Genomic DNA, 13,768 nt, shown 5'->3' on the forward strand with positions numbered 1-13,768 from the left:
GGTATGCTCTATTGCTTTGCTTAACATGTTTACATGTTTATTTATATCTTCACCTTTGTTTCTCTTTCTTTTCTTTGTTGAGATTTTCAAATAATATGATTAATCTTCTTTTATGTATTTGTAAATTTATCTGACTGCAGAATAGGTTGTTATTTCTGTAGCTGGTTCTTTTAGAATATGCAACTCCAGTAGAATGTGCTGAACCATTTTCTAATAAATTGCTGCAATTGGATCTAAGCATCAAACCAACATCTGAATTAGCTCATAATCACTAGAGTCAAAGGCTTAAATCACCTTTAACATGTCAACTAAAAGACAAGAGTGAAATAGAAGATAATTTTGATGTTTAAAAGATAAACAAAGGGGGTTTCAAAACCCTGCATTAAAACTTCTGACAAGTTAGCAATAAAATGTTATAAAAGTGTAATTGAATGAAAAAGATCACATGGAATATGCAGCCATTTAGAATAAAAAGGGGAAAAGGGAAAGTTAAAAGCTTTGAAACATTATATCTAAAGTATAAGTTGTAAGGCTTCAATAAAGACGACCTTGTAATATAAACAAAGAATACACTACAGTCAGATGCATCCTCTGCTAATGACCATGTAGTAATACAATATTAGTCAATACAATGTTTACGAAGTCCCAAAAATTTTCTCTTTTCCTGTTGAGATTTCCAGACAAAAGAAACAAAATTTAATAATTTTACTTAATCACCGACTTTGCTGACATGTCTGGTAATTAGGGTAGATTTATAGACAGCCGTATCTTAAAAAGCCAGGAGAAAAGGAAAATCCATTTGCTGGGTTGAAAAAAATGTTAAGAGTAGATTATATATGTTTGTGAGGTAAAATCCCTCTAGGCCGAGCTAGGCTACACCACGGTGTTATTGGTCGACCTTGGCCAGACCACGATGTTAGTGATCGAACTGGGCCAGACCACGGTGTTAGTGATCGAGCTGGGCTCGAGCCTGGTCGCCATATATTTTTCCACCCTAACCCGTGTAGACTTGTGGGCCCATTTGAGCTCAGCCTCAGTGCACATGAGTTTGATTTACGTGGTGTTCACTCAAAGGACTTCGAATCCCAAAGAAGTTGGGATGTTTCCTAGTTCAAGGAGAGCTGGTTTGCCCTAGAGTCCCACTCCGAGAAGGATTAGGTCGTTTGGGATGATATAAAAGGCTAAGGCCATCCTCCGTGAAAGTTTTGCAATTCTAAGCACTAGAACCTATTGTGTAATTTTACTCTCGAACACTCGACTGACTTAAGCATCAGAGGGTCCTTGGCTGGCACCACACCGGTGTCACCCACTGAAGCTATCTTGTTTTACAGGTTCTGGAGGACAACTTGGTTAGTCACGCTGATCTAGTCCGGAAGAATTGCCCGACCTCGATCTCAAAGAGGTCATCTTCTATTGAACCAATTTTAGGCATCAACAATATATATTTATATTAATGATTATTTTAGCTGAAGTCTTAACTCTTGAACTTGAAGAGACTTTACATGTTTTACTTTTACTTAAGTCTCTCTACTCATTGATCCTAAAATCTTACTCAAAACAATAGTTCTGGTGGAATTGGAAAACCCTCGATATTTTATTCCTACAATACAAATGACTCGAGGACCATGTGCAGAGAAAAACATCAAAGCTGAACTATCAACATCTTTGGATGACCAAATTGCAGTTGTGTGACTACATATATGACCATGATGTTTCGCATTTAATTGTTAAGAAAACTAATGGTATGGTGCTATTTCTATGGCTGTCTATGCTTTGGATGAATTATCCACAGAAACAAAGAAATCTTTTGTAATTTTTGTTTGCCTCTTACTCTTAAATGATTGCCATCGTCATTGAGAAGTTTTTGTTCCCATTTAGATTGCCCTATATAGCCTTCAACTATGCTTGATGTCCAGCAAGTGCTTGGTAGATAGAAATTTAATGAAGACTCTAGTTTGTGATGGAAGATGATTAATTGATAGGATTCGATGCATCGGTAACCAGTCAAATATTTCACTACCCCTGTCATGAACATCTGAATCTGTTACTATTGTAAAATGTTTGCATGTAGTTGGAAATTTGATCATGTTTAGGGAGTAGAGAGGCCCAAGATCTTTTAAACTATTTGGTAATGCTTTAATTCCTCGACGTGGGATTCATATTCTCAACAACTCAATCATGTTTAGGGAGTGGATATGAAATTGAACATTGAATTATTGAACATCCAAATCTTTCTCAATTTGGATAACACCTTAGACATTATCTTTTGCTCATAAAACTTAAATGTATTCCAGAAAGAAAGGGGTACAAAATCTGCATGCAATCTGAAAATTCTACAAACATATTCAAATATGTATAACTTTATAATATATATATCCATATCAATAGTACATTACTCATAACCAAAACATGAAACATGTCACATCTTCCCTTTATACAATCTCTTTGGAACCAAAATCTCTCTCTGTATCCTCAATCCACAACAAATCTTGCTTCCAAACTTGTGGAATGAATCTGTAATTACTTCCACTAGATATCTTCTGCTTCTGTCTACAATCGCAATCAACTCCAGAGAAGACCTGCCAGTAGTTAAGGAGACTAAGATCTGAATATCTTCTTCGATAACCCAAGCTGTGAGATTAATTTGCTCTCCATATCATGAGATATAGAGAGAGAGATATATAGAGATATCTCTTTTCTTCTCCCTGCTCTTATGGGTTGCCCTCTCTCCCTCATACACCACACCCCAAGCCTCTGGCTTCTGATCCTTTCATGATTCTCAGCTTCTTGCAGGATGACATGAACATTTCCCATGGAACATCTCCAACCAGCATCCAGTCACCATCTTTGTCCTCATAAGTAGGTGCATATTCTGAGCCTTTGTAGCCTTCCCTCTCTGAGTATTGGCCTGGAAAAAATAAAAAATCAAGGTCATAATCAATTACTAATATTCTATTCTTCATCAAGAATTAACTTTACATCAAGCAACAAGAATAGATTAGATCTGATAGTCAATATTTTCTTACCTATAGTGAATTTGAACATGACTTCTAAGGCCTTTAGGAGTTCTGGGTAGCCTTTGTAAACCCTCAGATCAATTTTTCTGAGGTAAGGTGCTCCATCCATGCTTACTTTCACATAAATCCCAGAAATCTCAGCCTCAGTCTTATTTGCCTGAAGGCTGTTCTTCCTGTAAGATCTGATTGGTGGCCAGCCCACTATTTGTGCCCTGTCACACCAAAAACTCAAATTTATGAGCACAATATTTCAAATCTAGTTCATACCATTTCCATTGTTCTTAAATACTAGAAATTCATCTCAACATGAAGATTAGTCCTAAAGAATAAGCAGACTTACTTTGCAGGAGGGGTTTCCTTATGAGCATCAGAGGTTTCCTTTGATGCATACTCTTCTTCACTTTTTGTATCAGGCAAAGCTCTCTTCTTGTTAAGAGCACTAGGCAGCTGCCCTACTGCTTGAACCTCATCACTTTCATCTCTCCCTGGCAACCCCAATCTCAGTTCTGTTGCCTTAAGGTTGAGATCATTCTCATGTGTCTTGCTTTCCATTTGTTCCAACAATCTTCAATGAAAACAGATGAGTAGTAAACCAACTTCTTGAACCTCAAAAACAAAACCCAATTATCTGCTCTAGCAAAACCAATAAACCCAATTGAAAACCAACTTCTTCTTTCTGGTAGAGGCAAGTTTTCTTCTTTCTTCTTTTGTTTGTCGCAGAGAAGTTTGAGAAATGTGTTTGGTTTGTGGGGAGGTGGGAATGCAAGGTTTGTATTGTATTTTATAGATACAATAAAGGAAGGAGTAGAGCTGTGAAAGGCCCTTTGTTTAATTGATATTCTCTCTCTCTCTCCATTGCATGAATTATGGACAAAGGAAAGCTAAGCTGTCGGTAGCAATAGCAGCACCTTTGAGGCAATTTGCCCCTGCGTTTGGGGGACAAGAATGGGACAAGCTCAGCCCCCCCTATGCAAGACTGTGGACTCAGAAGGACGGTCAAGATGTGTTTTGGGGGATTGTGGGGAAGCAATCGGGACCCTTGGTTTTAAGGGAGGGTTGGGGAGCATCTCCATGTGAAACGGGACCACATGGATGTTTGGTATGAGCATTAGCATCACCATGTGAGACTAAACTTTGGCACTCCCTCTTTTACTTTTTTCCTTTTTAATAAATAAATCAGGGAAGTTAAAAATCCTGACTCAACCACTCTTACCATAACTCATAACTAGTTCCTAAGTTTATGTAAACTTTATTTTCTTTAAATTTAACTCATTATATTCAATTTATTGTTTGTATTCTTTTGCTATAAACAAAGCGGAGAATCGAAACTAAAACCTCGTGTGCAAGAACAAATACGGTATCACTTCAACTACAAATCCTTGCCTAGTTTGTATAGAGCAATACAATTTTTCTTTCACCAGGAAGGCTTGCTGTTTATTTTCTGGTAACACCAAATTCCAAAACAGGTTTGACCCGATTGCGTGCAATTCAATCTTGATGTGTATATAATACGCATTACAATTGTTTGACTGAATATTGCAGATAAGATGACTTAGTAAGAGAAAATAAAAATGACCCTTCATAGCCAAGCATATGAAATCCAAAACAAGAGTGGACTTTTTCTTGTTCTAAGTATCTAATCTATAACAAGAACTGTTGTGACTCAATAACATAAATTTATTTTGCTTTCAAAAGCGCAGACCTAGATCCATTATAGGAGAAAATTATGGAGATCTGATTATTATAACACAATTGTATAATCTTAAGTCTTAGTGCCACGGTTTATGGTGGGATTAGGCATTAGCAAAGCAAGGTTATCTTTATTTAAATTATGTACTTTTAATATGGGGATCAAAAGTAAAGGTTGGTCAATTAATTAAAAACTAATTCAAAGGGCTCACATGAAACACTTCAAGACATTTGTAATTCAAGTGGTTAAGAGTATTGACTCTTTGCATTAATTTTAGATCCTAAGTTCGATTCCCCCTTCCTCAATATCGTTTGTATCAACAAAAATAAAACAATACCTTGCAATTGATCATGACCTTAATCGGGTGAGTCCCACCCTTTCAATTGGACCATCTTCATGCTCATATAGTAGTGCTTGTTCAATGCATCTTAACCTACTCGTATATTATTGCATTTTTGTCCATCCCTTCCATGCCGCACTCGTGGGCGTTAAAAAGATGATCAATTATTGTCATGAATTAATGCTCTCTTCTCAAATCTCAACTTCTCATGTTCTTATCCACATTAGCGAAACCAACATATTAATCTCATCATACCAACTATTTTATTCCAATCTTGTCACTTCGAGCATTCAGTCTTTTGGAAACCAAACTTGCTATCATTAGGATATGAGTAAGGAAAGAAACCTTTCTGGATATATGATCTAGAAAGCTTTGTTAACCTTTTTGAAGATTCTTCGAACTGGTTTCCTTGAATTTGTTTCTTTCTTTCTATAATAGTATGCTTGCCATGCCATATTTATAGAATTTTGTAACAAAATCAACCTACTAAACGACACAATCAATTCAAATGATCTATTTATATTTTCTATAATATTATTATGCCTCATGTATATGTCCAAAACTTGGTCCTTTTTAGGCCTCCAACTAATTATCTCTTTCAATATTGAATTTCAAATGATTTTTTTAAAAAAAAAATAGAGGGTTGGTTTGGTAATCTCAAATGCTAAATATAAATATTGAAATGACATAATTTTCGCCTTAAGTATCTAACACAAAAAAAGGATTAAAAATATATATATAGACACACACACATATATAGTTGCATGTTATAGTGCAAAATATTGTTATTTTCCAGTCTGAAACTTTGAAGCATTCCTATCAAGGAGCAGGATGAGCATTGTACGAACGTTAAGCAATTTCACCCTGCTGGCCTTGTCGGGAATTTTGTCATTATTGCTTTATCAATGAGCAGATAGCAACGCGCATATTCATGCTGAAATCCACAAAGTTAGCTGAAATTTGTGGCATGCAAGCCACGAACATATATGGCAGAATTCAGTGATTCAGATAGATCAGTAGCCAAGCTGCTTGCACTTGTGGTGCCTGAACTATAAACTTGGCCGCTTGCTGATCAATCAAGCCAAGAAACTCAACAAGTTAAGAAAGAAAACGATGCACAACTACTACTTAATAATCAAATTTAATTTCATTAGGTCTAAATTTTCAGCTTTTGATCGGACCGCTTGAAAGGTTGGACATGATATGACTCATCAGAAAATTGCATGCATGCATGAGAGAGAGAGAGAGAGAGAGAGAGAGAGAGAGAGAGAGAGAGAGAGAGAGAGAGAGAGAGAGAGAGAGAGAGAGATTTCCAGGTCGACAATCTTTGACCAAGTATATAGGGTTGCATATGGACTATGGATTTGCATTCGTGGAGCACAAAGATTGTAATTAATGTTTGGAATCCAAGAAAATTGAAACGTGTGGTGTGTGATGGCTCTGCATGAGATTTGGATATGAAGCATTGATATATACGTTCCTCCTTCCTGCCTGCTATGTTTTATTGACTTGATATATATCAAAACCTAACTGTATATATATATATATATATCTTTATTTTGAGCTGTAATTGCTCCAGTCCAGCCCAAGATACATCAGCCCTCAAGTTGCCTGAGGGAAAAATTACTTAAACATTTCAAGTGCTTACTAATTAGTTGAGTTTAGCCAAACAAAAATGCTTTAAAACCCAACTTTTTTTCTTTCTTACTCCAAATCTCTTATATGAGATGAAAAATACGCGTAGGGAAAAAATTGGGTTTTATAGCATCTTCCTCAACTAACAAAGTTAAGTATGAAACCTAACCGGACGTTGACATGTGGGGTTTTTTCCGGTAATATGATCATGTGTTATAACGTATCCACGTATTATAATAGAAGTGAATATTTATTGATATTATTTCTTAAAAGTGGAAAATATCAATTTTGTCATTCATCCATATTATAACACATGTATAAAGCCACATTCTGTAATTTCTAGTTGTCCTGTGGGTATGTTGCCAACTAATGCCATGCATGCAAATATCCTTTTGGGACTGAGATTCAAATTACCTATTACATTTCAGCACCCAAAAAGAAAACTAAAAGCAAACTTGACAACTCTGATTATGGCGTGGTGGCTACCAAAAGAGACACTGAGGCCCAATACAGGATGTCAAAGCAGGCTGGAATATATTCTTGAATGAAAATTAGCAAGTCGGTGCATATATATATATATACACACACACACAGAGATTTATGATATATATATAGCTTTAATTTTGCAGCTATTCTTCTTAGGACCCTTCTTGTTCACTAATAATACTCCAAATGAGAAACAAAATCATACAACTCATGGTGTACATAAAACCGATATTAAGCATCTGGGTCAGTATATTATAATTAAAATAATATCTTTTTGGGTACCCCAAACCGAGTGGAGAGGAGAGAGCTTTAAGAATAATAAGGTCGACTGTTCTGTTTCATTGCTGTAAGGTACCCCATGGGCCTAGACAAAACGACAAAGCACAAGTAAAGTTTGTGGCAGTGGTCCCCCCTCGAGGAACCCTAAAAGCGGGGAGGAGTTGAGGAGCACTAGACAAAATTTGGGAAGGGTTCAAGGGTGGGGGGGGTGGGGTGGGGAGGAGGGAGAGGGAGGGTCACTGCCTCACTGGCTCACCTTTGTGCAATAAATCCGTGGGCATCGTCTGATTAACTCTATTTCCATACATATATACATATATATATATATGTGTCAGACTGTACCATCATTTCAATCTTTGGACACCAATATTGCACTTGGGTCGGGTTGGGTCCATCAATTTTTACCACATTGTGCTCCTCATTCGGATAATATTATGCACATCTTCAATTAATATGAACCGACCCATATATGGTCATCAGCAAAAACCCAATCCAAATCCTACCCTACTCACCCACTCCACTCCACTGCTGTCTCTGGTTCATCTATTTAATCTATTGAGGGACTTATTACTCAAATCGTTAAGAAAAATTATCACTACACTCGAAGTCTAGTATTCGATCACTCGTATACATTTACTTAAACATAGTACCTGGTTTAGACTAACAAAACTGGTACAAAGAAAATTTGTTTGAATCCCTCTGTTCATCACAGTTTCCAATTTTCGGATTTAAATTTTACTATAGCATACTTGGTTAATTCTAGTGTGAGATGGGAGTGCAGTCCCAACACCCAACAAGGCGATCAATTTTATTTTCTTGCAATTATATATTGGGTATGCTTGTTATAGAGTCTTGTTCACTTCAAATTCCAAGATATATAGTTGAATAATGTAGCATGTACATTCATATATATATAGTGTGGGGTGCATTGAGCAAAAATATGTACAAATACATGCATATTACTTCACACAAAACTATGCAGATATGGATCTTTATATCAATAGAGCATAATTTGTTAACTTATTGCTTTATATCATGAAGAAGTAATTACAACTCCAACAAATAATAAGTGAGGTATTCCAGTTATATTGATAATTATATCATCATTCACTCTATACAATCCTAATTATCTTTTCTATATATTTTGGCTTGAAAAGTGTGATGTTAGTTTCTTATATCAAATCACCCCAACTTTAAGGGGATCTTTCAGGGAAATGTCAAATATCAAATATTAAATTTAAATTTAATGGCTTTTGTGATAATTTTACAAAGTTTTACATTTCACTCGACATGTCAAATTAAAATATTATTTTATTATATTAGTGTTGATTTTTTTATATATTACTTTTTGGGCACATTAATTGAAAAAATGAATAAAATAATATCACAAAGTCAAAACTGCAAAAAATGAGCAGAAACGTTATTTCACCTAGGCTTTAACATTTTCGGTTGGAGTGAATCCCAACTATTTTTTTGACATGCTAAAATTGCCACATTCAATTTAACTTCTCCTTTGGAATGTGTCAATAATCTGTTTCAATAATTTTTCGGAATGTGTCAAATAAGCGGAACTAGGGTGTTGGAAATTAGTACACTACTTTAAAAGGATTCAAATACTTTTCAAAGCTAAGGGAATGGTTGATAGCACTTTCATTTTTTGTTTTTAGTTAAAGATAGATGGAAAATGTATGAGGGGAAGAATGGGGAATGAGGGATGTAGGGGGGAAAATGGCTCTAATTATACAATTTGAACAAACCAAGTATTTTAAATTGACTTGAACCTGCTAACAGATCCAGCTCAATGAAAAAGGACTTTGATTTATAGATCAATAGTCTCAATTCAAACTTTCATGACACTTTGTTAGTGTGTGTGCGTGTGTGAGAAACCTCCCACAACTACAAAAAAGCAAAAAGACGACGGTAAATCACCGTCGTGTATTGAGTTTTTCAATGGTCGTGGAATCCACCGTCATCTTTTCCCTCATAAACCACGACGCTAAATAACAGTCGTTGTTAAAATATACAACGTCATCAACAAATACAAAACGACGTCTTTGTACTGCAAAAAGATCTAAAAAAACAATCGAGGATGATAATAGACGACCAACTCTCTAAAAAAACCGTCGTTAAAAAGGAAAAATATGACACATATTAACATAACAAGGCCGCAAGATAGACATACAACGACGAAAATACAAATACGACGACGTTAAATATAATTTTCACGACAATAAAAAATATGACGTCTTTAAATACATTAGAAGACGACGTTATTGATACCTACTACGTCGCATATATAAAAACAACCGTCGTAAAATTAATTTTCCACTTCGATTTTTCGATAAAAGATGACGTGGAAATAGTTGTCAGTGTCATTATTTACGACGTATATGTTAATAGAGTAGACGTTGAAAAACTAAACAACGTCGGTTACAAATATATGAGAGTCGTATTACAAAATTTATACGTCCTATTTTCAAAAACAAACAACGACGATAAATATTAGACGTTAAATAAAACGTCGGAAAAAAATAAAAACAGACGTGTTTAGTCTGCTAAAGTTCTAGAAAATAGTCGAGGATGAGAATAGACGACCAACTCAAAAAAATCACCGTCGTTAAAAAGGAAAAATATGACACATATTAAAAGAACAAGGCCGCAAGATATACATACAACGACGACAACTAAAATACTACGCCGTTAAATATAATTTACCCGACAAGAAAAAATATGACGTCTTTAAATACATGAGAAGACGACGTTATTGAAATCTACTACGTCTCTTATTTACAAAAAACCGTCGTGAAATAAATTTTTCACTTCGATTTTTCTAAAAAAGATGACGTGGAAATAGTTGTCAGTGTCATTATTTACGACGTATACATTTATATAGTCGACGTTGTATTTATATGTATTCATTACTCACGACGCACTTAATAATATAGACGACGTTGAACTTCTAAACAACGTCGGTTCCAAATAAATGAGAGCCGTATTACAGAACATATAGACGGCGTAGATTATGATGAGAGCCATATTACAAATAACGTCGTTTAATTGTTATTAGACGGCGGTTATAATGAATTTCCGTCGGAATTCATTTCGTTCCTCTTCGTTTATAAAAGAACTTGCGACGTGGAAAATGTATGATGACGTCGTATTTTTTAACGTTTAGATTATATATCTCGTTTTTTAGACGTTGTTATTATGGGATTGGAGTCGTGTTATTTTGAATTACATGGCGGTTCTTAATCCTTCCCCGACGTGATATCCTGGATAATTGCTTCACAATAGCGTCGTGGTTCTTCATTGTTACATTGCTTTAAGACGTCGGTAAATATGCTGAATAAATGGTTCACCATAACGTCGTGTTTTATTTGAACAGACGTTGTTTTTTATGCAGAATATAATGATGTAATCTGGATCCAGTATTTTTTGCACTGATTGTTTTGTGGCCAAAACCTGTATAATGAAAGTGAAGAAATCACATTACAATATATTATAAAATGAATGTCATACACTGCCAATTACATAAGCATCATTCAATCCATATATCTTCACACCCACCTCGAATATTTTGAGCACCTAACTCACCCACCAGTTCATCAAATGTGTCAACATTTGGCATCCCTCTAGTAAATGGCTCACACTCAATTATCACATCACCTAAGACTTCATCACCAATAACATCATTATATTCTCTATTAGGCATTGATAACACTACCGACCAACCACGATGCATCGGGTCGTCAACAAAAAATATTTGTTTGACTTGAGAAGCCAAAACAAATTGGTCATTCCTATGTCCAATTTTACTCAAATCTACAAGGGTAAATCCAAGTTCGTCGACTACAAGACCAGAACTATCTATCCAATCACACCTAAAGACTGGGATTGTAAACTTTTGGTAGTCAAGGTCCCAAATTTCTTGAATGACACCATAGAAACCCATATTTGAGAGAATTGGGTTTTTATCCTTGGGCCCCCCTCTCTGCCCTCACGGTTTTGTTTCTGGGAGCTCACGAGCAACTTCCCAGTGGGTCACCCATCCTAGGATTGCTCTAGCCCCCAACTCGCTTAACTTCGGAGTTCCTACGACTCCGAAGCCAGTGAGCTCCCAAAAGGCCTCGTGCTAGATGGATGCGGGTGTGCACATATAAGGCACATCACCCTCTCTTCGTTGGTCGATGTGGGATCTTACAATCCACCCCCCTTAAGGGTCCGACGTCCTCGTCGGCACACTCGCACCACACGGCAGAGTGACTCTGATACCAAATTGTCACATCCCGGGATCAACTCCGCCGTAGCACGATATTGTCCGCTTTCGGTCCCCCTCTCTGCCTTCACGGTTTTGTTTCTGGGAGCTCACGAGCAACTTCCCAGTGGGTCACCCCTCCTGGGATTGCTCCAGCCCCCAACTCGCTTAACTTCGGAGTTCCTACGACTCCGAAGCCAGTGAGCTCCCAAAAGGCCTCGTGCTAGATGGATGCGGGTGTGCACATATAAGGCACATCACCCTCTCTCCGTTGGTCGATGTGGGATCTTATATGTTATAAAGAAGTGAAGCCCACATAGATAGCTATAGGGCATTAGTCAAAAGATGGAGATATAGATAGAGGTATTAGTCAAAAGATGGGATAATGATGTTGGGGAGAAATCATTATGTCTCCCTTAAAAGTCATTTGCTTTACCTATAAATAGGCATTATATTTGCTTGTAAACATACGGAAGAGAAGAAGAGAAAGAGTGAGAGCCAGAAGAAGAGAAAGAGTGAGAGTCAGAGAGGAGAAAGAGTGGAGTCTATCTGAGGAGAAATTCTGTCAGTGTAAATACCACAAAGAGAAATATAATTCAACTCCCAATATTACAGTGGTACTTCTCATCTTCTGATTATTCTAATTTTATAACAGAAGATAACTTTTTAGGGAACCTACCCGAAAAGATTTATTCATTCTCTAGTCACCCACTAAGAGATTCGGTATCCTCCTTAATATCAGTTACATATTTTATGAAAGTTTGATGATTTGATTATATAGTTTTATGCAAACCGCGTAAGTTAGAAGAATGATGATAATGAAGGAAAGAGGCAGCCTGGTCATTTGCCAGGCTATTTTTTTAAACTCAGAATTGTGAGCAAGAAGTGTACTAATCAGCCCCCACTGTGGTATCCACTGTCCCAAGTTCTACCAACATATGGAATAATATTATTGCGGAGAAGATTCTCATACATTTTGTTTGGGAGGAGGTAGGGGCCATCTTCTGAATAAACTAGCTCACTGTGAGTGCTTTGATCGAATTAATTATTACGCAATGCAAACATTAGTTAATTTCGTACATGGATCTGCTTTGCAAAAGTATCAAAACGGATCAACTTTGGATTGTAAAGCAACGAATTTTGAAACGCCTTAGGGCCTAAGCTCAAAAGCCATTACGCGTGTATCTTATATAACCTTATATATTAATTAACAAACACTTCACACTTTTAGAGTGTTACCAACCTAAAATGATATGGATGTAGGTGGCAATTGAGTGGTGTCATTTTGAAATTATTTTAAATGTATGAAGAATTGTCTATCATATACATGTGACCACGACGGCACTTCTTCAAGTGGTGGTGTGATCATATTCATTTAGATTCCTAGGTTGTTGAGGGATTTTAGTTATGTTGGGTTTTGTGGGCTTTAATTGAAATTATGCTTAATTGTAGTGATGTGAACTAGTAGTTGTTGGTGCAGCTTTTGTCTGCTTTAATTTTACTTTTTAGTATGTTAATTTTATTGTCATCTTGAGCTTGATATTTTTTAAATGTCGTGTTGATGTCCTAGTTTATATTGTTGAAGATTATCTACTTAAGTTGTTCTTTGATTTAAAAAATATATATTTCTCAAAACGAAAGTTGAATGAATATGCATGGGCAAGAGTTATCTGACTGCCATAATGTTAATTAGCTAATGACTACATCAAAAGAAAAAGAAGCTAATTAATGCCTATTACCCAAAAAGAATAAAGTCAAAATGACAAGTAATCTCTTTAAAGTATGCATTAATTAAAAGACATGGTAAACGAGGTCTAGCATATATAGTGAAAAAGGGTCTCGACTTGCACACTAATAATTTCATGTTTGAACCCAGATGATATCTTGATAGTGTGTGTATGAAAAATCCCCCTTCCTTTTATAGTTTATACTACCACTTGTATATATATTTTTTCAAAGACATGGTCAACATGAATTGATCTGATATTTGATACTATCTTAAGCTTAGCCGCAGCAGCAGGACCACCAAACCTCTCCATTAATTGTTGGGTTAGGTCAGTGCATTG

General features: G+C 36.1%; 1 protein-coding gene across 1 annotated transcript; it reads right to left on the minus strand.

Moving 5' to 3' along the window:
- On the minus strand, nt 2,265–3,886 carry LOC18793200 (auxin-induced protein IAA4). Its single transcript, XM_007226200.2, has 3 exons — nt 3,358–3,886; nt 3,027–3,229; nt 2,265–2,908 (listed from the first exon to the last, which is right to left on the minus strand). The coding sequence occupies exons 1-3, from the start codon at nt 3,567–3,569 to the stop codon at nt 2,733–2,735; spliced, it is 591 nt and encodes a 196-aa protein (XP_007226262.1). The 5' UTR covers nt 3,570–3,886; the 3' UTR covers nt 2,265–2,732.

This window comes from Prunus persica, chromosome G1, assembly GCF_000346465.2.
Source record: "Prunus persica cultivar Lovell chromosome G1, Prunus_persica_NCBIv2, whole genome shotgun sequence".
In the NCBI taxonomy this organism is placed as follows: Eukaryota; Viridiplantae; Streptophyta; class Magnoliopsida; order Rosales; family Rosaceae; genus Prunus; species Prunus persica.